The 25,578-nt window shown below is 39.4% G+C and overlaps 1 protein-coding gene and 1 pseudogene across 6 annotated transcripts in view; one reads left to right on the top strand and one right to left on the bottom strand.

Annotated features, from left to right (window-relative positions):
• Positions 1-25,578, bottom strand: part of LOC129774661 (furin-like protease 2) — a 698,121-nt gene that overhangs the window by 163,842 nt on the left and 508,701 nt on the right. For 5 of the 6 annotated variants that reach the window (XM_055778483.1, XM_055778481.1, XM_055778482.1 and 2 more), the window contains 2 exons: positions 1,330-1,434; positions 815-1,006 (listed from right to left, as the gene is read on the bottom strand). In XM_055778483.1, coding sequence (XP_055634458.1) covers positions 815-1,006; positions 1,330-1,434 — 297 coding nt within the window. The remainder of the gene's footprint in view (positions 1-814; positions 1,007-1,329; positions 1,435-25,578) is intronic. The other variant, XM_055778486.1, reaches the window with a different exon arrangement.
• Positions 21,035-21,193, top strand: LOC129780725 (U4 spliceosomal RNA; annotated as a pseudogene).

Below are 25,578 nucleotides of genomic sequence, written 5' to 3'. Positions count from 1 at the left end.
TTATGAAAAAAAAAATATCTCTTGATGATGAATAATTTACTAACTATAAACGCACCGCAAACCGAAAGGTAGTTTTGAAAACTTCAATAAATTCTGTACAAAGCTAGTTTATTGCTTGAATGAAAAAAGAAATTATTTGAATGTTTTGCTTCGAATTTAAAAAAGATCCAAAACACGTTTTTTATAGTGTTTTAGAACATCATCTGTAATTTTGCAAATATTGCAGTAAGTTCTAATGTTAGCAGGTAAATTATCAATCTACGGTTTCCATTGCAAATTTGTAGTAAGATACGAATAGTAGACCGGTAACATTCGTATAGGAGTCTGTTGCATCATTAATAATGAGTTTTTTAATCGTAGCCGTTATCTTATTCATAGATAACACACAATTATTGCCTCCACTTTTGTACCTACAAAACTTTTTTGCATTATGAACGATGTAATAACAGAGGATACAGAGGATATATTTCTGGGCACCATTTTTTCGGTTGAAACAATTGTTTCAAAAAAAAGCAAAGTGATTAAATAGTAGAGACGAGAGTTAACTACTCGTTTTCCACCCAACATTTGCCCCAAAGAGTTGCGTCTGTTCACCCTGAGCCCGGGGAAATAACACAAATATTTGTTCTGAAAAGTCTTGCCATCCGAAGTAACTCTTACCCGTGAGCAAACGAAACAAGCGAATTTCACAAATTTCACAAACAAGCGAATCCAATTTAAGAAAAAGCTCAAAGCACACCGCCACCGTTTCTCCAAAAGGAGATATACGAAAAAACCACCTGCTTCAATGAGAAATGAGAGATACAACACATACTCTACTCACCAGGTACCATTGCTCCTTGAAGAGCGGGTCGGGGAAGATGTTGTGTGATCCGGTGTCGCGATAGCTCGTTCGGCTCCCGGGAGCAATTGAGCGCGCATCCGGCATACGCACGAAATCCCTATCGAAGGTAGAATAATCACGTTTTCGGCGTATTTTCTCGTGCTGCTGCTGCATCCATCGAACCTGTGGAGTGAACGGAAAATCTTAAGTGAGACTCGTCCTGACGTCATCGTCGGAATTGAAAGCACCTTCGGTGGATTAAATACACCGAAACGGGTCATCCCAAATGGGCGAATCCATGGTACAAAAAGGGACCCAACCCAGAGCCTATCTCGTTTCCATATCGATAAAGTAATTTAATTCAACTCAATGGGAAAAATAGCACCCGCTTTGCTGCTTTCTTTCCAACACAAGTGATGGACAAACAAAAATTGGTCACCCGAAAAGGGGGCGCTTAACGATAAACATCTATTTCAGCGCGGAACCAAATCAGGCCGAGAGCTTACCTCCGGTTCGGTGTTGAGTGCGGTGTGGTGAACTTCACTCCTATCTAAGGATCGCTTCCGAACATGACTGTGGTGAAATAAATAATATCCTTTGAGTGGTCCAATCTGTGAAAGATAGAGAAGGGAAAAATCCATTAGATAACCAATCGTACAATAGGGCCGACCGAGAGTGGTGGTATGAAACGGTACAGAGAGATACAGAGGATGGAAACATAAAATCACCCAACCAGCAAGGAAAACTAGCAGCTGGCGAACCCGCTATTTTTATTCATTATTCGTAATTTCCTGATCGAAGTGCAGAGATTGGTTGGAAACGGATACCGTTTTCGAATTAGAATATTTATCTCTAATGGGAGGAAAAAACAAATGACGGATGGACTGAAACGGCACTCTCAATGAACCGAAACATCGGAATAATTTGGAATTTGCATATATGAGTTTTTTTTGTAGATTCCCGAATGTATTATTGCTATCAGAAAATTCATTGTTGGTATTGATTTTAAGCCTAATATTTCTACCTCATATTATATCTTCTTACTTTTCTTCTTCTTACTTTTGTTTCAAATTAAATTTTCAACAACATTTCCGAATACATCATTATGGTAAAAAAATATGCACTATTATATTAATACTATATGTTCGGGAGTTGCGTGACGCGATGATGTCACACAACAAGTATATGAAAAGCGCTCATTTTTTTTAAAAGAAATTTCAGAAACATTTTTTTTTCAAATATCTCGAGAATCACTGCATTTAGAATGGCTGTGGTCAAAATTGTCAAAAATTGTTTTTATTCTTTCAAAGATGATTTTTCGGTACGGCTCATAGTTTTTGAGATATAATTGATCAAAGATTTCTCTTGCTTGTATCGGTAAGCCCTTTTCAAAAGTTACTGTTAGGTGAAAATGGTTGAGTTTTTTCGATCATTGTTTGAAAGGCTACAATAAGGAAACTCATATTGGTATAACGAGATAACTCCTAGTTGTTTTATATCTTGCATCACAACAATTCTTACCGCACAACAAATTGATAGACAATCTTGGAAATGAACTTAATGAATTTCTGCTCAGAGTGTTTTAACATGGTATTTATTAAGAGCGGTCATATGGTGATATGCGGCCACAGGCACCAAGGTCCCACCTCCAGGATCCAACTATACAAAGAACACATTCCTCGTCGAAAAAACATTAAATATCCTCGGGGTGTTGGTCGACCACAAACTTAGCTTCCTCCGCCATTTCGAGGAAGTTAAAAAGAGCTGTACCACCCGGTTGAATCTTTTGAAAACCATTTCCAAACCGCACCGGAGCTACAACAGGAAAATCAGGTTACGGGTGGCCAAAGCTATCATCAGCAGCCGCCTCACCTATGGTCTCGAGCTGACGTGTTTGGCCGGAGATAAGCTCCCAAAAACTCTGGCACCGATTTATAATAAGGAACTACGGACTGTCTCCGGCCTCCTACAATCAACACCAGCTGCCTCCGTCTGCTAGGACTGTATTGTCCTAGCAGACGGAGGCAGCTGGTGTTGATGATAGTTATAGCTAGGACTGCCAGTTTTTTGTCGAAAACCAGCGGTAGGGGAGAGACCCACCTGATCGTCCTCAGTAATACAATACTGCAGCGGGTGGCGAATTCCAACCTTCCCCCGATGGCAAAACAATCTTGTTTTGGGGCGAACGACTGGAGGTTCCCAACTGTTCTCGTGGAGAACGGTATCAGGAACAACTTCCGAGCCGGGGTGAGCTCGACCGGTCTGCCAGAGCACTTCAAGGCCATCATTGCTGAAAAATACCGTCTCACGAAATCAGGTATACGGACGGCTCAAAAGGACCATCAGGAGTCGGATTTGGGGTAAGCGATTGCTGTAACAGATTAATTTCCAGCAAAAAAGTCGCAGACATCTGCCAGGTCTTCTCGGCAGAGGTGGCCGGCATTTTCGAAGCAACCACCATCCCATCTCCCTAGCCGGTGCTGGTCGTCTCCGATTCTGCAAGTGCCATTGATGCCATCGGTGCGACTAGGTCCAGACACCCATGGGTACAGGCCGTCAGGAAGAACCTATTGCCCGACACTGTGCTCATGTGGGTTCCAGGACACAGTGGCATTGCAGGGAACGAAGCGGCCGACCGATTTGCCGGAATCGGTCACATCGGACCGTTTTTCACTCGGGAGGTATCGCTTGATGTGGATCATTAACTCTTTCCGCACTTTCTGGTCCGAACAATGGTTCGCAGAGAGAGGGCAGTTCCTCAGAAAGGTTAAGGGCTCGATTGCAGGATTCGAGGACGTCAAAATGATGCGAGAACAACGAATCCTATCCAGATTGCCAAACGGACACTGCTCGGTCTCGCACGGTTTCAGCGGAGGACCTTTCCGTCTACTCTGCGACCACTGCCAAATCCACAACTCCGTCGAACATTTCCTGTGTGGCTGCCCCAAATTTGATGATCAGCGAAATCGCTATGGAATCAGCGGGAGTGCAGGGGACATATTAAGCGACGATTCAGCGAGGGTAGCAGCGCTTTTCTGCTATTAAAAAGATGCCGAATTGTTCTTCAGGATCTAACACGTGAACAATGTATCAGCCACGAAGATCCTTGTTCCTTCACCTCCACGATGAAGGGGAATAAGAACACTTCGGCATCTTCAACGGCAAGGCTTCCTCTCCACTGGCCTGGAGCCATGGTCCGAGGACATCCTAGCCATCTGATCCAGCAAGTAGGCAGCAAGTAGAGAAACATCAATAATTTTTATTTAATTAGTTAAAAATGTTTCAAAATGTTCTTAATGCTATTATTCTAGTTCAAATTGTTGTTCGTTAAATTTCAAATTTATGTTAATTTTTATGTATATTTTATGTCATTTGTTTAACCATGCGGCAATGTCTACTGCCGTCGCTACAGAGGCGAACCAGCCCAGGAGGCTGAAAGCCTCTCAAATAAAGAATTAAAAAAAATGGTATTTATTTAAGATATCACATAGTTTTCAAAGCACACTGTAGAGTCAATCAAAAGATTGCAACCTGTGAACAGAACGTCAGACTGACATGATATTCTGACAGATATCGTTCGGACTTTTATGCCAATTAGGTACCATAGCGATTAGTTTGGGCCATCTGAATGTCATCCTATGAGTTGTACAATGTGCATTTACTGAAATACTATTTTTTTATCCCATTTATTTATTTAAGGCTTATAGCTTTAAGCTAAAAAATTTAGCTGTAACAGAGCCGAATTTTAATCGTGTACATGTCACATGGTTATCATATCTATAATTAGAACATTACACAGTTGCCATTCGCCAGTATTCCTTCTATACCATTACATATGGTACATTTACACAGTAGCCATTTAGGCGTAAGAATTTCTATCTGTTCTTCCATTATCCAGTTAGACCGGACAGCGGAGACAGTTGATTGATCATTGTTGAGTTGTTTATAGAACAGCAGCCCGATGTGTCGTGTCTTGCAGAGCAGAGCAGTTGTATAGATGAATCGATCTTATTTCGACCGTGGATCGATCTCCACCGCTGATGATTGTTGCGTGGACGTAGCTATTCTGTAACAACACAAAGATGGTCAATGAGGGTCCTGAGTTTTGAACTCACGATCGATCGCTTACTAAGCTTACTACGCTTACGAACGCGCAACCAATGGGGCTACGGAGACCCCCCTGAAATACTATATTGACACATTATTTGTAATGATGCAGTATTTTAAATTCAAATTCAAGAAATATTGTTCAAAATAGGAATATGGATTCCTAATTTCATAATTAAATTTATTATGTACAGAATCCTGATTGCGAATACCAGACTTTTCGGATCCTGATAATATTCCATTTAGTCTGAAGTTTTACATTCCGATTTTGATATTTAACTTCCACATTCCACAATCAGTGTCCGAATTTCAGACAATAAGGCTCAGACTCCAGAAAGGGGGGGGGGTGCATCTGCCATACCAATGAAACACAAAATTCTGCCTTACTCGAGAGTTAATCCAGCAAATGAAACCAAACTTGGCATGTAGAGGTTTCAGGGTGTAATTAATGGTTTTACGGTGGTTAGATACTCCTCCCCCTCTCTAAAGGGGAGCTGTCATACAAATGAAACACAAATTGCTGCATCATTCGAAAATTAATCAAGCAAATGAAACCAAATTAGGCATATTGAGGTTTTAGGGTGTAAAAAATGTTTCTATGATAGTTAGACTCTCCACTCTCCTCTCAAAGGGGGGCTGCCATTCAAATGAAACTCATATTTCTGCATTACTCGAAAATTAATGACGTAAATGGACCCAAATTTTGTATGTGGAGGTTTTATGGTGCAATAAATGATTCTATGGTGGTTAGATACTCCTCTCCCCTCTCTTAGGTGGGGCTGTCATACAAATGAAACACAAATTTCTGCATAACTAGACAATTAATCAAGAAAATGAAACCAAGTTTGGCATGTGGAGACTTTAGGGTGCAATAAATGTTTTTACGGTAGTTAAACACCATACAAATTTCAACCATACAAAATTCAACGAGGTCGATTAGAAGATCAATCAAAGAACAGTTCTGCGATTGGACCCATGAGCTTGCTCATAGTAGGAAAAACGTGAATGTTTGAAGGTATGGATTACAAAAAACAAATTTTGGGCGGGACGTAGTTTGCCGGGTCAGCTAGTGACATAAAAGATTCACGAAAACATAACATAATGTAACTTTGTTGTAAATAATTAACTTCTTTCATTATGAAGCATCGATGTATACATAAGGGCAAAAGGTTTTTTTCTCGAAACCCTTTTTTAATTGGTGGCACATTTATTTTATGGTCTATACGTTGAATGTATACTAGAGATGCGCGAGTGCTCACGAGCCGCTCATTTGAGCCGGTACATCAGAAAGAGCGTACGATCCACGGTTCTTTAAAAATGAGCCGCGGCTCTTAAATGAACGGCTCTTATATGTACGGCTCTTGAATGAACCACGGTTCAAAAAAGATCCACGGTTCTTTTATGAGCCGTGGCTCTTGTTGAACCGCGGTTCATTTAAGAGTCGTTCATTTGAGAACCACGGTTCAAAACAGAACTGCGGTTCATAAAAGAACCGTGTTTCTTTTAAGAGCCGGCTTATTGATAAAGAACCGTGAATCGTACGCTCGTTCTGACGAACCGTGGCTTGCGGCAGTGCGGAAGAAATATATGTTTCCCATGCTGCTTTTTAAGCGGTTTCATTTAACTGTTTGTATGTTTGAAGATTTTGGCGGATTACATATATTCTCGAAACCCCATAAATATGGGTATCTAACGAAAGGACTTGACTAGTAGGACACAGTTATTTAAGTAAAATAGAATTCCAAGATGGCGGCCGTTACAAAATGGCATCAGATGAAAGGACTTGATTAGCAGATCACATTATTTATGAAAAATGTAAAACCAATATGCCCCCCACCCTAAAATGGCGAAATATGTATTTTCAAAACCCCCACAAACCACATATCCTTGGTTGTGAAGCGTTGTCATCTGTAAGGGAGTATTTTGATGCATTGGTTGGCAATCTTCGATCCTCACATGATTCAAAAGCTTCTGCAACATCTATTGTAGATAAACATTTAGCGGAACCACATTTGCTGAGACTAAGCGACCCTTTGTTTTGGTGGAATGAAAGAATATCTATCTCCCCGCGGCTCTATCTTTTTTTTTAAATATTATGTATTCCGGCGAGTACCATGTGGGCGAGTTTTTCCGAAGGCAAGACAAGTTTGATTTTCATCAGATAACATTGAAAAGATAATGTTTATAAATAAAAAAATAAAGAAGATCAGTGTGATGTAAATATATCAGAGAAAACCTTCAGTAAAGTAACATTTCTACTTTTCTCTGCACTGATTATTGTTTTAAACCTTATTTTTTACTTCTTCCATTCTTTACATATCCGAATAAACCAGTTCTTGAAAAGAGCCGTCGAGACGGCTTTTTATTTTTCATTCAATTTTTGATAGAAAATCCTCACATGAAGAGGGCTTCAAAGTTTAAACTCCTCATCATACATCATCTCACAGCGGAAGACATCTGAGTTTTGCTAAAGCTCACATGTACCGACAGTGGGACATGGTATGTTGTGACAAAGAATGTTTCCAAAAGAATACATTTTGCTATATACCATAAGGAAAAGTTCTTCAATGTATAGGTTATCTTCAACGACGAAAAAAGTCCAATTTTGATGGTCCTGGTGGTTCCAACGGGTACTTGCATGATTTACGGAAGAAGGAACGATATTTTTCAACCAGGAATTTAGATGGATTAGGAAATGGCCTTATAGAAACTGGACAGCTGATATTACCATATTTAAGCTCAATAAAAAAAACAAACAACTCTTTTGAACGAAATTGACGTTAAATATTCTCAATTCTAAGCATACCACAATGTATGAATGTATCTTGTTGAAATTCTAACTGTTTGTGTTGCAATGAAATATATCTTATAGAAGTTGGACAGAGTGAATATATAAAAATGGAGTGGTGTCTGCCTGTCTTTCTGTCTTTCTGATTCTAATGGACTTGGAAACTACTGAACTGATCTGCGTGAAAATTTGTAAGTAGGGGTTTTTGAGTCTGGGGAAGGTTTATATGATATTTCGAGACCCGCCCCTCCCTCTGTAAGGGGGGCTCCCATACAAATGAAACACAAATTTTGCATATCTCAAGAACTAATTAAGCAAATGGAACCAAATTTGACATGTGAAGGTTTAAGAGGGCAATAAATGTTTCTATGGTGGCGCGAGACCTCTCCTCCCTCTTTAAAGGGGGACTCTCTTACAAATGAAACACATTTTTTTGCATAACTCGAGAACCAATCAAGCAAAGGGGTAAGGGTAAAACTCGAGGAAGGTGCCGTTCGGTTTCATATGTTATCATTTTATCATATTTTCTGTATCAATTATATATTCCATGTAAGGGAGAAACATGTTATTTGTAAGTGATTGAAAAATCTTGAACGAGATTTTCGTCTGAAAATAATTTGATGTTATAATGACGAGTTCTGGTAGAAGTACTAGGAATTTCATAGTAAAAGGAATTTGTAAAGAGTCAAAATCAATCAATGAACAGTTCTGTGACTGAACCCATGGACGTTCGTTTATTAAGAAAACGTGAATGTTTGAAAGTATTCATAACAAAAAATCCATTCTGGACTGAACGAAGTTTGCCGGGTAAATATATCTTCAAACATATCCTAAACTCGCTGCAAGAGATTCGAATACTTGACTAAATCTCAAATGGCATAATAAACCGACAAACATCCATGATTTGCGTCTTTAGATCGGGGTCTACCCTTAACCCCTTCGCGTACGATTCAATTTTTAAAAGAGTGGACCATATGTAAACTCTTCGATGAGTCACGCATCGAGTAAATTCACTACTCTGCTGAGCGTTTTAGCGCTGTGTGATATGTAAGCGCACCACAAGAGAGACTTGATATTGTACGTTTTGGCACAATCATTTCACATCGAGTGAGACTCGATGTTGTACGTGAAAGGGTTAAATCACTTTTGCTCAATGACGCAAGAAGGGGAAATGCATCGGTGGATAGTTGCATATGTGCCTATTGAATCTATATGACGCAGTTCGCGCATTTTGATTCGTATCTAGTATGAAAATAGTCGCTTTCGCATCATTGTTCGTTCCGTACAAATAAATGTATTGCATCATTGAGTGGATCATATGCACACATCTTCAAATATACGGAAAGGTGTACGGATGTGTATGATTTGTATGAAACTTGAAATCATCGGTCATGGTTTTCACCGATTTACCGATGGAATTTGGAATAATTTGTACGGTTTCAAACGGATTTAAGTTTTTCGTGCTTGTTGTTTCGTTCGGATTCAAAATTTGAAACTTCATGTGTTGAAGTTTGATCAAATTACATTTCTCAATTTTTTTTGATTATATTTCTACAAAATTTTGAACAATGTTTTTTTTTCAAACAGAGGAATTGTAGCCAAATTGAAACCTCGAGCAAATTTAAAGCAATCGAGGTTAACATAAAATAAGCTGGCACCGCAAAATTCTAAATGAAAAAATCTGTTTTAAATCACAGTCAATTATGTTAAATTTAAATTGATTAAGGACGAATTTGGCGCCAACTCGTCTATGGATATATCCAGACTAACATATGGAAAGGGCTAAATATTTTTTACCATTTTTTATAACTTTTTTTTACTCGAAAATGGTAAGTCCTACAAAAAAGTGATCTATGGATGATTTTTAGGTAAATAATAAAATTTTCAGAAACAAATACTGAAAAAATATTTTTTGAAACCCTACAACGAAAAAAAAAAAGATTTCCAAAACTAAAAGTCGATTTTCTTAAAATGATCAATTCAGATTTTGAAATTATTTGAAATTTTAATTTGAAAAGGTAGATAAATTGAAGATAAATGTGTGCCCTACAACTCTTACATATATCACAATTTGTGCATATTTAAAGCAAAAAAAAATTTCTAACAAAGAAAGAATGTTAGATAAAAAGGAAAAATAGGAAAGATATGATGATTGTATCTCTTAGAATATAAGTTAGTATGTACATAGTATAAGATTAGATTTATAAATATTAATTTAATGTCAAAAAATTTCATAAGTTTTATTACATTTGGTTTGAAATAAAGACTTCTAAAACACTCATATGACATTTTTATGATCAATATTTTATTTTTTTATTTTTTGGTTGGCTTTCTGCACTGAAAAAAGAAATAAAATTTCAATAAAATATTGAAAAAGTTTTTGTAAGAAAAACTTTTTTGCCTTAAATGCACAAGTTGTGATATATGGAAGAGTTGTAGGGCACATATTTATCTTCAATTTATCTACCATTTCATCAAAATATGAGATGACCATTTTGAGAAAATCGACTTTTAGATTCAGAAATCGATTTTTTTCAGTGTAGGGTTACTGTACGAGAGTTGCCAACTCTTTTTTGATTATGGCAGATAATTCGGGTATTTGGCAACACGTTCAGCATCCACAATCATCGATGATGACAGAGGTAGAGCTAGTATATACATGTATTGGTAGCGCATAGAATGTGATAACAATATTGGCAATTGTCAGTGGAGCAGATAATTATCATGAAATAGGGGCATAGAATTCAAATTCATGTATTCAACCTTTTTTGTTCTGTAAATCATAGTTAGATGTAAGTCCAATAAAATTTGTACAGTTCGATATTAACCGTGGAGAATAAAAGTTGTATAAATCACTAGTAGTCTCGTGTTCAATTATTACGTGGATTGGCCCTGTATTTCTTCGAAGTGTTGGCCTGCTGGATCGACGAAGGTATTCATCGAAGGAAACCCGCCAGGAACCGGAAACCCAGGAAGTCGTGGTTCAGTATCCCAACATTTTTTGGTCCTTCGAGCCGGATTGGCCGGTCATCATCAAAAGTAATCAAGATTTCGAGATTTTGCATTCAATGGGCGTATTGTTTGCCATCGCAAAGGAATTTCAACCCATTATCCGGAAGTATAGAGGCCATAAGGAATCAACTTCATCGCGTTTCAACGCTGGGCAAGTTTGCTGTACTTTTTTCAAAGGTAAAATTTAAGTGCAGTATATGTCCAGCCGAATCGAAACGCAATATACTTACACCACATTTCGACTTTCATCTATTGTTTTGCGGCGAACGAGGATAATCACTAGCGGACCCACAACCGTCGACGCATAGTCTTCGACCACCTAATTGGCGGACACAATCATCCGAGCGAATCGGCGGACGAATTCAATCAGCGCACCACACTACCGAGCGTTGGAAATAGAAGAGGCCTACAAAAATAGTTGTCCAGGTTAGTGAACAGATGGTGTATGTCCTAAGAAGCTAGGACGATCAGAAAATACACGTTGAAATTGAATTCCTCTTCGAATTATTCATCACGCAATCCCTGTGACACTCTGGTTGAGCATTGGAGCGATATTTTCTCGCATGCAATTTTACGGTGAATCAATTGTACGAATCATCAAATATTTTGTGAAGGTCAGTGCTGCAGTATATGCCCAGCCGTGGCCAGGTTATTTTGCATACTACATATATTTTCCCTTCGAACACCCATTGATCAATCACATCATCAATTTATGCTGAACGTTGGACTGGTTCGCAACAACATTTGATCATATATTTTGGATTGCACTGACGCGCCACAACCTGTTTTGTCAGGTAAACAACATAGTATATGCCTAGCGAAGCTAGGTCTTACTGCACTTACTACTACTGAATCCCAATTTCCGTTACGTCATCATGCCGAACATATCTGCTACCATAAAATCAGCTTCGTTGAAGCGCCTCATAGTCTCTATGAAGGATGCTCAATCAAGTCTTAACGACATCTGGAGATTTGTGGAAGGTTCCAAGAACGTCGAGACTGATATCTGCCAACTGGAAGTACGTTTGGAGAAACTAGATATTGCGTGGGAGAAGTTCTCAGAAACTTTAATCGACATCAAATGTCACGATGATTTCGATGACGAGGAAGATTTTTATGAAAAAGAGCGAGTTGAATTCAGTGATCGTTATTATCAGGTCAAATCATTTCTATTGAGTAAAGTTAGAGAGAGACAGGAACAGTCATCATCAACACAATCCATTCCAGCTAATGTTACCATGCAACATGGAACATTAGAACATGTCCGCTTACCACAGATCAGATTGCAATCATTCGATGGCAACATCGATCAATGGTTGAGTTTTCGAGATTTATACACCTCACTCATACACTGCAAAACTGACCTGCCAGATGTGGGGAAATTCCACTATCTGAAGGGGTGTTTACAAGGAGAGCCGAAGGCTCTCATTGATCCACTACCGCTCACGGGAGCAAATTATGAAATCGCCTGGGATATGTTGCTTCATAGATACAACAACAGCAAGCTGTTAAAGAAACGTCAAATTCAATCACTTTTCCAACTACCCACAAACACTAAAGAATCTGCCAAGGAATTGCATACACTCTTAGACACATTCGATCGAGCTGTCAAAACCCTGGATCAAATTGTGAAACCAGAGGACTACCGTGATCTGCTGTTAGTAAATATTTTAACAACACGGCTAGACCCTATTACACGACGCGGCTGGGAAGAACTTTCGGCAAACAAGGAGCAGGAGACTTTGAAAGATCTCACTGATTTTCTACAACGCAGAGTGCAAATGTTGGACTCACTACCTTCACGGATCGATGATCATAAAAACAACATTTCTTTCCACCCACAACAAAAACATAAACAAACTTTATTCAAAACTAGTCACTATGGAACACAATCAACAAGCACTAATTGCCCTGTTTGTAAGGAAAAGCACTTTCTATTCCAGTGTAATGCATTCCTCAGGAAAACTGTCCAGAAAGAGATGCAATTCTAAAAACACACTATCTCTGTAGAAACTGCTTCAGAGCAGGTCATCACGCGAAAGTATGCCAGTCGAAAAACTCCTGCCGAAATTGCGGCGGTCGGCATCACACTCTGGTCTGCTTCAGGAACGAAAACAGGAACTCCCGCGCTGTATCCTCCTCTGCATCCTTGGAATCTGCTCCAATTCCGTCGACATCTGAAGTGGCGAACATAGCAGCCACTGATGTTTTGGTTTCCAGTGCTGCTCACGGTTTTTATCGCAGGTTCTATTGGCTACGGCTGTTGTCATAGTTGTTGATAAACACGGCAATCGGTACCCAGTTCGGGCTTTGTTAGACTCGGGATCGGAAAGCAATTTTATTTCCGAACGAATCAGTCAGAAGCTCAAGGTGGATAGACATAGGGCAGACGTATCTGTTGTGGGCATTGCAGAATCCACCTCCAACGTTAAACAAACAATAGATGCTACGGTAAAATCACGGGTGACGGAATTTTCACTCACAACAAATTTCCTGGTATTAGCGAAGGTGACAGTAAATCTACCAACGGCAAATATTAACACTAAGGGATGGAATATACCAGAGGGAATACAATTAGCTGATCCTTCGTTTTACCTATCTCAAGCTGTGGATATGATTCTGGGAGTAGAAGCATTTTTCGGGTTTTTCGAATCTGGACGAAAATTATCTTTAGGAGAAGGATTACCGGTTTTGGTGGAGTCTGTTTTTGGATGGATTATTTCTGGTGGAGTACCCCGTAGAGGGCGTTCGGTGCAAGTCAATTGCAATACTTCTGCATTAGAGGATCTCAACAATTCAATTGCTCGGTTTTGGTCATGTGAGGAAATCGAAACAGCGGTTAATTATTCACCGGAGAAAGCACGTTTCGAAGCATTATTCGTACAATCTATTCGGCGAGGAGAAGATGGACGGTATACTGTTTCTCTACCCAAAAACGAAGTTGCCATGGTTAAACTTGGAAACTCAAAGGATATTGCACTTCGTCGTTTGCGTGGAACAGAGAGACGATTAGCTAGGGATAATAATCTAAGGGAACATTATGTGGAATTCATGCAAGAATATTTACGTCTGGGGCACATGAAGAAGATCGAAGACATGATTCAAGGTTCGGTTAAGCGGTGCTTTTTACCGCATCATCCAGTGGTCAAGGAGGATAGTACCACTACTAAGGTTCGGGTGGTCTTTGATGCTTCGTGTCCCACTTCTTCAGGAATATCTTTAAACGATACAGTTCTATCGGGACCGGTAATTCAAGAAGATTTACGGTCAATTATTCTTCGTTCCCGAACAAAACAAATTATGTTGGTGGCCGATGTTGAAAAAATGTTTCGGCAAATCTATATCGTACCGGAAGAAAGACCATTACAGTCAATACTTTGGCGATTTTCGGAATCAGAGGAGATAGGAATCTACGAGCTGAGTACGATTACATACGGAACCAAACCCGCTCCGTTCCTGGCAACGAGAACTCTTAAACAATTGTCATTGGATGAGGGAGGTAATTTTCCACTCGCAGCAAGGGCTGTGTGTGAAGACACATATATGGACGATGTTATAACGGGAGCGGAACATCTTGATGATGCGGTCAATTTAAGAATTCAATTGGAGAAAATGATGATGAAAGGTGGTTTCAAGTTGAGGAAATGGGCGTCGAATAATTCAAAGGTTCTTGAAGGGATTCCCGAGGATAATTTGGCAATACGAGTGACCGAGGAAGTTAACCTCGATCCCGATCCAGCTGTAAAGACACTTGGGCTAATTTGTATGCCTAATTCAGATACACTGAAATTGAAAATCAATATTCCAACTATGAACGACAACGTAACTCTAACGAAACGTCGAGTTTTATCAATCATTGCTACATTATTCGACCCACTGGGACTTGTTGGGGCAACTATAACAACGGCTAAGATATTCATGCAGCTGTTATGGACTATAGAAGATGAAACGGGACAGATAATTGGATGGGACCAACAATTGTCTTCGACGGTGGGTGAGCTTTGGCGAAATTTTCAAAATCAGCTACCTTTATTAAACCACATTCGGATTGAACGCTGTGTGATTATTCCAAGAGCGATTCGTATGGAAATTCACTGTTTTTCCGACGCGTCAGAAAGAGCTTATGGTGGATGCTTGTATCTTCGTAGTCTGGATGCAACAGGAAATGTTATGGTTCGTTTGTTAACTTCAAAATCCCGGGTGGCACCCCTCAAATGTCAAACTATTCCTCGTTTGGAGCTTTGTGGAGCGCTTTTAGTGTCTCAATTATTCAAAAAGGTGAAAGAATCTATAAAGATGAATATCGACGCTTACTTCTGGACAGATTCTACATGCGTTATGCGCTGGATTAAGGCATCACCTACTTGTTGGACCACTTTTGTAGCGAACAGAGTGTCCAAAATCCAAACAATCACAAACGGATACACCTGGAGGCATGTTCCGGGCATTCACAATCCGGCAGATCTTATCTCGAGAGGAGTATTTCCAGAAGATATCGTAAATAATAAATTTTGGTGGAATGGTCCAGGCTGGCTTGAGCTGGAACAGAGCAAATGGCCAGCTTCTAATGAAGAAATTCCTGAAAGTGCTGACATAGAGAAACGGCGAACGGTTGTTGCAAATCCGGTATCACCGGCAACGGAATTCAACGAATGGTTCATTTCAAAGTTTTCGTCGTATTCTGATCTTTTGAGAAAGACGGCTATTTGGCTGCGGTTGATGAATCTTCTAAACCGAGAAAACCGAATCACTGGTTTTATATCCACCATAGAATTGGAACGGGCGGAATTGATTTGGATCCGACGAGTTCAGCAGGAAGTTTTCCCAGAGGAGTTGAAGGCCTTGGCTAAGGGCGATGCAGTTCCAAGACGGTCGCCATTGAGATGGTTTAATCCATATATTTCTGCGGACAATATTTTGAAGGTAGGAGGCCGATTGAGGCATTCGAATGAAGCGGAGGATACTAAACATCCCTCAGTATTACCAGCTCGGCATACACTAACCCGTTTGATATTGAAGCAATATCACGAGCGTTTACTCCATGCTGGACCTCAGCTAATGATGAGTGCAGTTAGACTCAGATATTGGCCACTTGGCGGAAGAAATGTAGCTAGAGAGATTGTCCACAAATGCGTGAAATGCTTTCGTTCCAAACCCACACTAGCACAGCAGTTCATGGGTGAATTACCAGCTGCAAGAGTTAGAGTATCTCGTCCATTCTTGCATTCAGGAGTAGACTATTTTGGACCAGTCTACATACGTCCCGGTCCCCGACGCCAATCTCATAAGGCATACGTGGCTGTGTTTATTTGTCTCTGTACAAAGGCAGTCCACCTGGAATTAGTTTCGGACTTATCAACGGATCGTTTCATACAAGCGTTGCGTCGATTTGTTGCTCGTCGTGGAAAATGTAGTAATTTGTACTCCGATAACGGCACGAATTTTGTTGGGGCTCGTAATAAATTAAAGGAATTATTGATAACGCTGAAGGATCAACAACACAGAGAGCAGGTGTCCAAGGTGTGTGCCGATGAAGGTATGCGGTGGCATTTCAATCCCTCCAGTGCTCCCCATTTTGGAGGTTTATGGGAAGCAGCAGTGCGATCAGCGAAACACCATCTATTAAGGGTTATTGGAGAGAATCCTGTATCATTAGAGGACATGAATACCCTTCTTATTCAGGTCGAAGCATGCCTGAACTCAAGACCCCTCACCCCGCTTTCCGATGATCCTAATGATTTGGAGCCGTTAACTCCCGCTCACTTCTTGGTTGGTGAATCATTACAAGCTATCCCGGAACCGAATCTTGAGGAAATTCCCCTAAACCGTTTGAATCAGTGGCAGCTTATTCAACGCAGACTCCAAACGTTTTGGTCTAGATGGCGAAAGGAATATTTATCGCAACTACAAGCACGAACGAAACGATGGCGTCCAGCAATTAAAATCGAAGTAGGAAAATTGGTAATAATAAAGGACGACAATTTGCCACCCATGCGTTGGAAGCTGGGCAGAATAATTGAAGACCATCCTGGTGCCGATGGCATCGTCAGAGTGGTCACTCTTAAAACGGCGAATGGCAATCTAAAGCGTCCAGTCGAGAAAATCTGCATCTTACCTGTGTAGGAAATTACTAAGCAGCATAACCAATCATGATGAATCAGCACAACCAATGAGTGATCCTTCCCCCTCCCTTTCCTAAATGTTCGAAGAGAATTCTATCTTTTCAGAAATTATACATCGTCAATTTCTGGGTGGGTGAGGATGTACGAGAGTTGCCAACTCTTTTTTGATTATGGCAGATAATTCGGGTATTTGGCAACACGTTCAGCATCCACAATCATCGATGATGACAGAGGTAGAGCTAGTATATACATGTATTGGTAGCGCATAGAATGTGATAACAATATTGGCAATTGTCAGTGGAGCAGATAATTATCATGAAATTGGGGCATAGAATTCAAATTCATGTATTCAACCTTTTTTGTTCTGTAAATCATAGTTAGATGTAAGTCCAATAAAATTTGTACAGTTCGATATTAACCGTGGAGAATAAAAGTTGTATAAATCACTAGTAGTCTCGTGTTCAATTATTACGTGGATTGGCCCTGTATTTCTTCGAAGTGTTGGCCTGCTGGATCGACGAAGGTATTCATCGAAGGAAACCCGCCAGGAACCGGAAACCCAGGAAGTCGTGGTTCAGTATCCCAACAGTTACAAAAAATATTTTTTCAGTATTTTTTAATGAAAATCAAATTATTTTCCCAAAACTCTTCCATAGATCACTTTATGTAGGACCTACCATTTTCGATTTAAAAAAAATAATACAAAATGGTCAAAGATATTTAACCCATTCCATATGTTAGTCTAGATAAATTTTGGGAAAACTAAGTATGTCAAGTTGCTTAATTAGGTAAGATCTTTACGCCCAGAATGTTTCATAAGGTTATGAGAGAGTTATGCCAATATCTGGTCGAGTTGGCGCGAAATACGTCTTTCAATGAATCTGTTGCTTGAGATTTTAGCTAATCTAGAATAAATCATTGCAATTTTTTAGTTTTAATAAAAAAAATTCACCACACTTCAGTTGAAATCGATTGTAAAAAAGTTTAGAAGTGGTTGTAACGTTCATGAAAATTTATTCATACTTGTAACCAAATTCCGATAGCTGATAAATATTCTAAACGAATTCGATTACATTCCATTCCAAATTATAGTCTCCGCGACAACAGAGGGAATAACAAATTACAGCCCAAACAACACAACCCTTAAAATATGTTCATTCTCCCAGATTCACACTTTATCGTCACTTCTAGTGTCACTGCTGCTTTCTTGGCAGTATCAAATAAATCTTTCACTAGGTTTGTTTTTCCCGCATTGACATGGTTCTCTCTCTATCTGTAAGTCTAGCAACCATCTATCCTCAGTACATGCTCCTGTTTGCGGTCGGCAACATACACTCCTCCAAACAATGTCGATATATCATCATCGAAAACTTCTTATCTTCACTTTACATCGACTGGTGGCAAAATTGTGGTTTCCGCCCAACTTTTCTTCTCTCCTTGCAGCGGGAGCAAACTTCAACACGGCAACATCCGCAGCAACAATATGAAGAGCTGATTTCTTGAAACGTGTATCCTGAACCCTATCCCGATACAGTGGTGAGTCGTGCCGGGAGCCGACGGGCGATGGTTTATTTCCTGAGCTGCTCTCGCTGGGCTTCCCATAAATATTGGTTTATGCAGGACGTGCATCGTTTAAATTACTTGATATATTGGAAAATAAATCAAATAGTTTGAGATTTTCTCCGGTACGGCATCATTTGCCGATTTTCCGCGTTCCGTTCCTTCTGTCTTATTCTGCCGACGTGATTGTTCCGTGCGTCGTCCGAAAGTGCACTTATTTTGGCACACTCTGGAGTAGTTCTTCTCGCGTGCACGGCTACCGCACCGGATGCAGTGCGATTTCCTGCCCTCGGCGGGATTTTGATAGGATAGATATCTTCTTGAATCGACAGCTCGCCGGAATCACGTATACCCCAGAAACAGGCAGGGGGCAAACAATTTCGACAAAATGGTGTGTTTCAGTGGGTTGCACCTTCTCCTCTGGGACAGAGTGGGGGTTTTCTGCTGAAACAACAAAACAATCTTCTCAAGTGGCGGTGTTACCGTCTGAAAAATGCTTTGCCGTGTTCACACATGCGACGACTGCTGATACGGATGCAATTGATGATAATGATGATACTGCTATTGCAATTTATTCCAATGTGCTTTGTTTTCTTTGAAAGTGCTGACTCTCGCTCATCGTGATTGATAAATCAACATTATTCAACTCCATTCGTTCCCATCGCCGAAAGTGATATTCCGTGACAGAAAACTGTCATATCGTTGACCGCACATTAATTTATCGTCCAGCCTCATCTGCAAATGCAATAAATCATTAAAAGTTCTGCTGGTGTGAAACCACGTTACGTTGGTCTGTTCAGGTTTGAAAAACAGGCGAGATGAGAGTACGAAAAAAAAATACAACAGGCGCAAACAGAGGAAAAGTTCAAATTGGTTTACAGATAACTGTGGAAGCGTACGTTTACGGTTTCCAATATATCTTCCTGAGACTACTTTTTTTTGTACTCCCCCACCCGGTCCGAGTCGGAAGCTCTTTATTCCGGGGCCTATTTTCAATCTCGCACATACACACACGCACACATTGGTGGCAATAAATTATGGATTTAAATTAATGATGGATACGCTATCGAAAAACTTTGCACCCCGAATACAGGGCCTGGAACAACAATGTTGCCTTGCTGGACGATGGATTTTTTTCTGCTGTTTTCAGGGCTGTCCTGGCGGCCTGAATTGCTGCTGGGAAGATATGGCTGTTGTGGTTTTTGTTTGGATTGGTAATGTTTTAAATCGATCACTGCCTGCGAACTGATATGACGAAAGTATGAAAAATGGTAATCTGTTCCACTGGGCACTTCTCCAGCCGCGGCGTGGTCCATCAAGCGGCTTTTCGCAAGGAATTTGTTCGCGGGTAATAGGTGAATTTCGTTGATGTCAGTTAGGTGCTGATGATCAGCGGAGCATTCTCGGTAATACAACGAAAAACACAATAGAAACATTTGGAAGATATCAAAACATCCGTCTGTTAATGTTCTCGTATTCGAAATTTACAGAACAAATAATAGTAAACAATTTTTTTTAAGAATCAGGCAACTGTTTTTAAATGATCTAGAGAAGAGATGTTTTCCCGCTTACGATGGGTTCAAAACGGTGTGTTCTTATCTGCGATTGTCATCTTAAAACTGATTCGTCTTAACGCTTTCTTATAGAAGATTCATAGAACATGTGATTTTATGTTCAACTTTCAGGATACAAATACTAGAGCACTGGGTCATGAGATCGATGAAATGGAATTGTCTTCAACAGCCACCAACAGTTATTTTATTGCCTAAATTTTCATTCTCTTTAACTCCAAGTTTAATCACCATTTTCACATTTTTCGTTGAACCAAGTATACCAGGAATGTATAGAATGTAAACTGAATGTCTAAAATGTGAAATGATTAAATATTAAATATCAACCAGAAAAATAATGGTTTTTCTATTTTCCCAAAGTACATTTAAGCACCATTTATCCTCGAAATAGGTGGTTTTATTCCGATCCGATCCGGTCGATTCCGAACATTTTATGTTGTATCGAGTGATAGATATAAATTATTTTGCTCTGTGATTTCGATGACACTAAATATGAACATCATCAAATCTTTCTTTTTTTTCCAAAGGTCCACAAATTATGCAAATTCCAGAGCTAATAATAAAATTGCGGTACTTTCTAATATAATATAGGAAACTATAGATAAGATTATTGAATACAATAATTTCGTAGTTCTACGTTAATAATGCGGTCGACATTTTTAGTGCGGTTTTATACATAAAATATAGTTTTCATCCTTTGCTTCGTCCTAGATTTTCGTTATTCGTGGTAACCTTGCAACCCAATTCCGCGGATAATCTGTGTGACAGTTATAATTATTCAACCCATTCTAGATTTTTAGTATTTTTTTTAAAATGAAGGATACAAAATTATTAAAAAAAACCTCGAAGCGTTTGGATTTAATGTATACATTTTCATACCAGATTTCATACAGAATTATGTGTAGAATCCATTGTTTGTATTAAGAGTCGGTCGAAATAAGAATGATCATACCCCATGATCGGTAAATATTAGTATGAAAGCATATATATAATTTTACATGCACGATTTTATGCGGACATTTTGCAATATATGTTGACTACTTCATTTCCAAGCTTCGCGCAGTGGCGATATCGTAACCAATGAGGTACATCCGAGGTGCGATTATTGCTAGTTGAAAAACTAATTTATTTCCAACAAAATTGGAAAAGCAAAATCTATCTTCATGAAACCGACAAAACATTTCCTGCTAATTTTGTGATCCAAATGAATAAACAAATGAGATACAAAAAACAATAAAAATAAAATCATATGAGCATAAAATTATAGCACATAACCAAAACGAAGCCTTTTATTTTGGAATTCTGAGATTTTAACCAAATTTGGGCTTTTGGAACCTTGCGACGGCCCTTCGAGAGGAAAAGTAAACTGTTTTTGATGTTTCTTCGGTTTGACACTGACAAAAACATCACTTTGGGCTTAAGGGGGTATTCTAGTGACACAAATTTCGGACGTTAGAGCTACGTAAAAAAAGAATAACGAGTATTTTGAATATCCACTAGCTGACCCGGAAAACTTCGTCCCGCCCAAAATTTATTTTTTGTTATCAATACCTTCAAACATTCACGTTTTCCTACTATTAGCAAGTTCATGGGTCCTATTGCAGAACTGTTCATCTTTTAATCGACCCCGTTGAATGTACCTTTTACTATAAAATTCCTACTATTTCTAACAAAACTCATCATTATAATATTTGATTATTCTCAGACACAATTCTCTTGCTGCAGATTTTTCAACCACTTGCAAGCAAACCATTTGTCATGACAAATGTCATGCGAAAATGCGAAAACAGAATAGAAACTGAGAGAGGTTGGCGTCGACATCATGCCCCATACCGTATGTTTCTATTCTGTTTTCGCATTTACGCATGACAATTGTCATGACAAATGGTTTGCTTGACCACTTGTAAATAACATGTTTCTCCGTTACATGGAATAAATGTTTTATACAGAAAATATGATAGAATAAAGACAGCTCTAAATCGGACAATTCCCTCCTCGAGTTCTGCTCTTATCAACACATTCGGCGATACTTTTTTATAAGATATAGGAATGCGTTTCATCACATTAAAATCCAATTCCAGTTTCAAACAAAGATCAATTTCGCTAGCGCACACATCAAATGGACTAACATCATTTGTCACTATGTAATTATAGAACATATGGAAATTGAATTTTCCGAATTTTCCCTTTTTTGACGTAGGACTACGTCTAACAGGAAGATATAGGGGGTGAAATGAAAATCTAGGCACTGAAGTAGGAAAAAATGCAAGATTTGGAACGCTTATTATTACTTATTATTACTCGAGCATTTCTCAATAGATCGCAAAGGTGTTTGCATCAATTGATAGGAAATATATCTACGCATCTATCATAACAAATAACATTTAATTTTTATTGAGATAAACAATTGAATAATTGTGAAATATCAAGCATTGTCCAAATTCACTATGTGCCCATTTTTTAATGGTCCATTTTGTGCTCCTCAAATCATACCGACCAAAACGGGCAACCACAGCATCAGCGAAATCCAATGAAGCACGATTGGAAAGGAAAAAAAGACGGGTGGGTAATGTCGGGGACATAACCGGAGTGACGTAGGACTATACAAAGGGGACAGCTTTTGTTAAATATATATTTTAAATATATTGTTTTATTTTCTTCTCCTACGTGAATACCTACCTATCTACCTGAAAAATGGATTAGTTTACTTTTTACTCTTTATGAATATGTTGATGGTTCTGAAAAGAACCTTTGGTGTTGTGTTTTTGTTATCACTCGATATTCCCATCTTGTTCGGTTAAACCTTTCTGTTTAGCTATTGCGTTTGCCACTCGCCACAGCTTTCACAGTTGGAAAATTTCTTCCCATCCAGCTTGTGACATGTTGTTCAGTAAATTACATTTAATGCGACGTGCCGGAGAAACACTCAGTGTCGCATTGGAGGCGATTTTAACCTGTAATTGAACATTTCCGATGACAGTGGTACAGTGTCGACTTTCAATGTGGGGTCATAATTTGGACCCCGAACTCTATGTTTACAAAAATGTCGCATACCAGATCCATCCAATTAGCTAAATGTCGAGCTGATTATAAATTACTATACTTTCAAGCTAGAAGCAAATTAAGAATTGGTGAAAATTGAATAATCGGGAAAGTCCCCAACCATCAATAAGCTCAGCACAACTGCCAAATTCTCATACTCATCATATCTTGGCAAACAAATTATGAAAAAATCAATTTGTGTTTTATTATTATTTTGGATAATGTTTTAGAAAGCATTGAACTGTATTTCCTAAACTCTTTTTTGGAAGGTTTAATGGCCCTGAAAAGCGCCTTGTTTTATGGAATGGTTCCAATTTAGAAAACTTAGTACTCGTGGTTTTAAGAAAAACCATTTCGAACGCCCTCGATGCCGCCTTGTTCTGGTTTTGCCACCAAAGCAGATTGTATAAAGAACAAACTTTTTTCTTCCGCTACCTGCTGTCGTTTTGCGATTGCGTTTGCCACTCGCTGCAACTGCCTGTTGTTGTCTTGATGTCCACCGAACCGAATGTGGTCTGTTCTGAATGCGAGTTTTCTTATCGTCGCGAGCAGCTTTTCCACTTCGGCGGCCGAAACTATATAACGCCGGCTAGGTGGACTGATGCACTGATACTAACGCGCTCGGCCTAGCTACCCTTGCGGGGAACTCCAGATCAACACGGTTCGAGCGGGATTTTGCCTTTCCCTTCACTTTTCCTCCTTTACCATGACCAGACATGGCTGCTTGGGTTGGTTTGTTGATGTGTTGTGATGCGAACCGATGTGGTGTACGGTTTGAATGAGAATGATCGTTACGGCAGCAGCTGGCTCGAGAATTACGCATGTGTGAGACTGCGACCAATGTTTCTTTCTTTTTTTCCTTTTTCCTTTCCAATCGTGCTTCATTCTATTTCGCTGCTGCTCTGGTTGCCCGTTTTGGTCGGTACGATTTGAGTAGCACAAAATGGACCAATCAAAAACGGGCACATAGTGCATTTTGACAATGCTTGATATTTCACAATTATTCAATTATTTATCTCAAGAAAAATGAAATGTTATTCGTTATGATAGATGCGTAGATATATTTCCTATCAATTGATGCAAAAACCTTTGCGATCTATTGAGAAATGCTCAAGTTATAAGCGTTTCAAATCTTGCATTTTTTCCTACTTGTTCAGTGCCTAGATTTCCATTTCACCCCCTATATCTTCCGGTTAGACGTAGTCCTACGTCAAAAGAAAAAAATGAACGAAACATTGGTCTCAGTCTCACACATGCGTAATTCTCGAGCGAGCCAGACGATAATTCTCATCCAAATCGTACACCACATCGTTTCGCATCACATCACATCAACAAACTAACACAAGCCGCCATGTCTGGACATGGCAAAGGAGGAAAAGTGAAGGAAAAGGCAAAATCCCGCTCGAACCGTGTTGGACTGCAGTTTCCCGTAGGTGTATTCGCCAATTGCTCCGCAAGGGTAGCTAGGCCGAGCGCGTTATTACCAGTGCACCAGTCCACCTAGCCGCCGTTATAGAGTTTCGGCTGCTGAAGTGTGCGAGTTGGCTGGCAAAACTGCTCGCTCTTTGGTTCGGTGGACATCAAGACAACAACAGGCAGACGCAAACGCAATCGCAAAACGGCAGCAGGTAGCAGAAGAAAAAAGTTTGTTCTTTATACAAACTGCTTCGGTGGCAAATCCAGAACAAGGCGGCATCGAGGGCGTTCGAAATGGTTTTTTTTTCAAAACCACGAGTACAAAGTTTTCTAAATTGGAACCATTCCATAAAACACGGCGCTTATCAGGGCCATTAAACCTTTCAAAAAAGAGTTTACGAAATACAGCTCAATGCTTTCTAAAACAATATCCAAAATAATAATAAAACACAAATTAATTTTTTCATAATTCTGTTTTCCAGGATATGATGAGTATGAGAATTTGGCAGTTGTTCTGAGCTTATTGATGGTTGGGGACTTTCCCGATTATTAAATTTTCACCAATACTTAAATTGTTTCCAGATTGAAAGTACAGTAATTTACATTTAGTTCGACATTTAGCTAATTGGACGGTCATGTAATGCGACATATTTAGTTGGACATTTTTGTAAACATAGAGTTCGGGGTCCAAATTATGACCCCACATTGAAAGTCGACACTGTACCACTGTCATTACAAATGTTAAATTACAGGGTAAAATCGCCTCCAATGCGACACTGAGCGGTGCTTCGGCACGTAGCATTAAATGTAATTTACTGTACAACATGTCACAAGCTGGATGGGAAGAAATTTTCCAACTGTGAAATCTGTGGCGAGTGGTGTATATCGAGTGATAACAGAACAATAAACTCTTTAGATTAAAGATAATTTTGTGATCCTGAAAAGGAGCCTGCATGTGAATCCAACGAGCGAACAAATAGTAATGAATGTATTTTTCTTCTTCTTTCTTTGTTTTTAAGAGGCTTTAAACTTTGAAGTTCATTCGCCTCTAATGTATTTTTTTGCCATCGCTGCCTTTTAACGCTCATTCGTTCGTCTCGTTGGACTCGCCCCTTTGGCTGAGTCTGCCGATTGGTC

This window comes from Toxorhynchites rutilus, chromosome 3 (assembly GCF_029784135.1).
Source record: "Toxorhynchites rutilus septentrionalis strain SRP chromosome 3, ASM2978413v1, whole genome shotgun sequence".
NCBI classification, from domain to species: Eukaryota; Metazoa; Arthropoda; class Insecta; order Diptera; family Culicidae; genus Toxorhynchites; species Toxorhynchites rutilus.
This window is presented reverse-complemented; position numbering and strand designations above follow the sequence as displayed.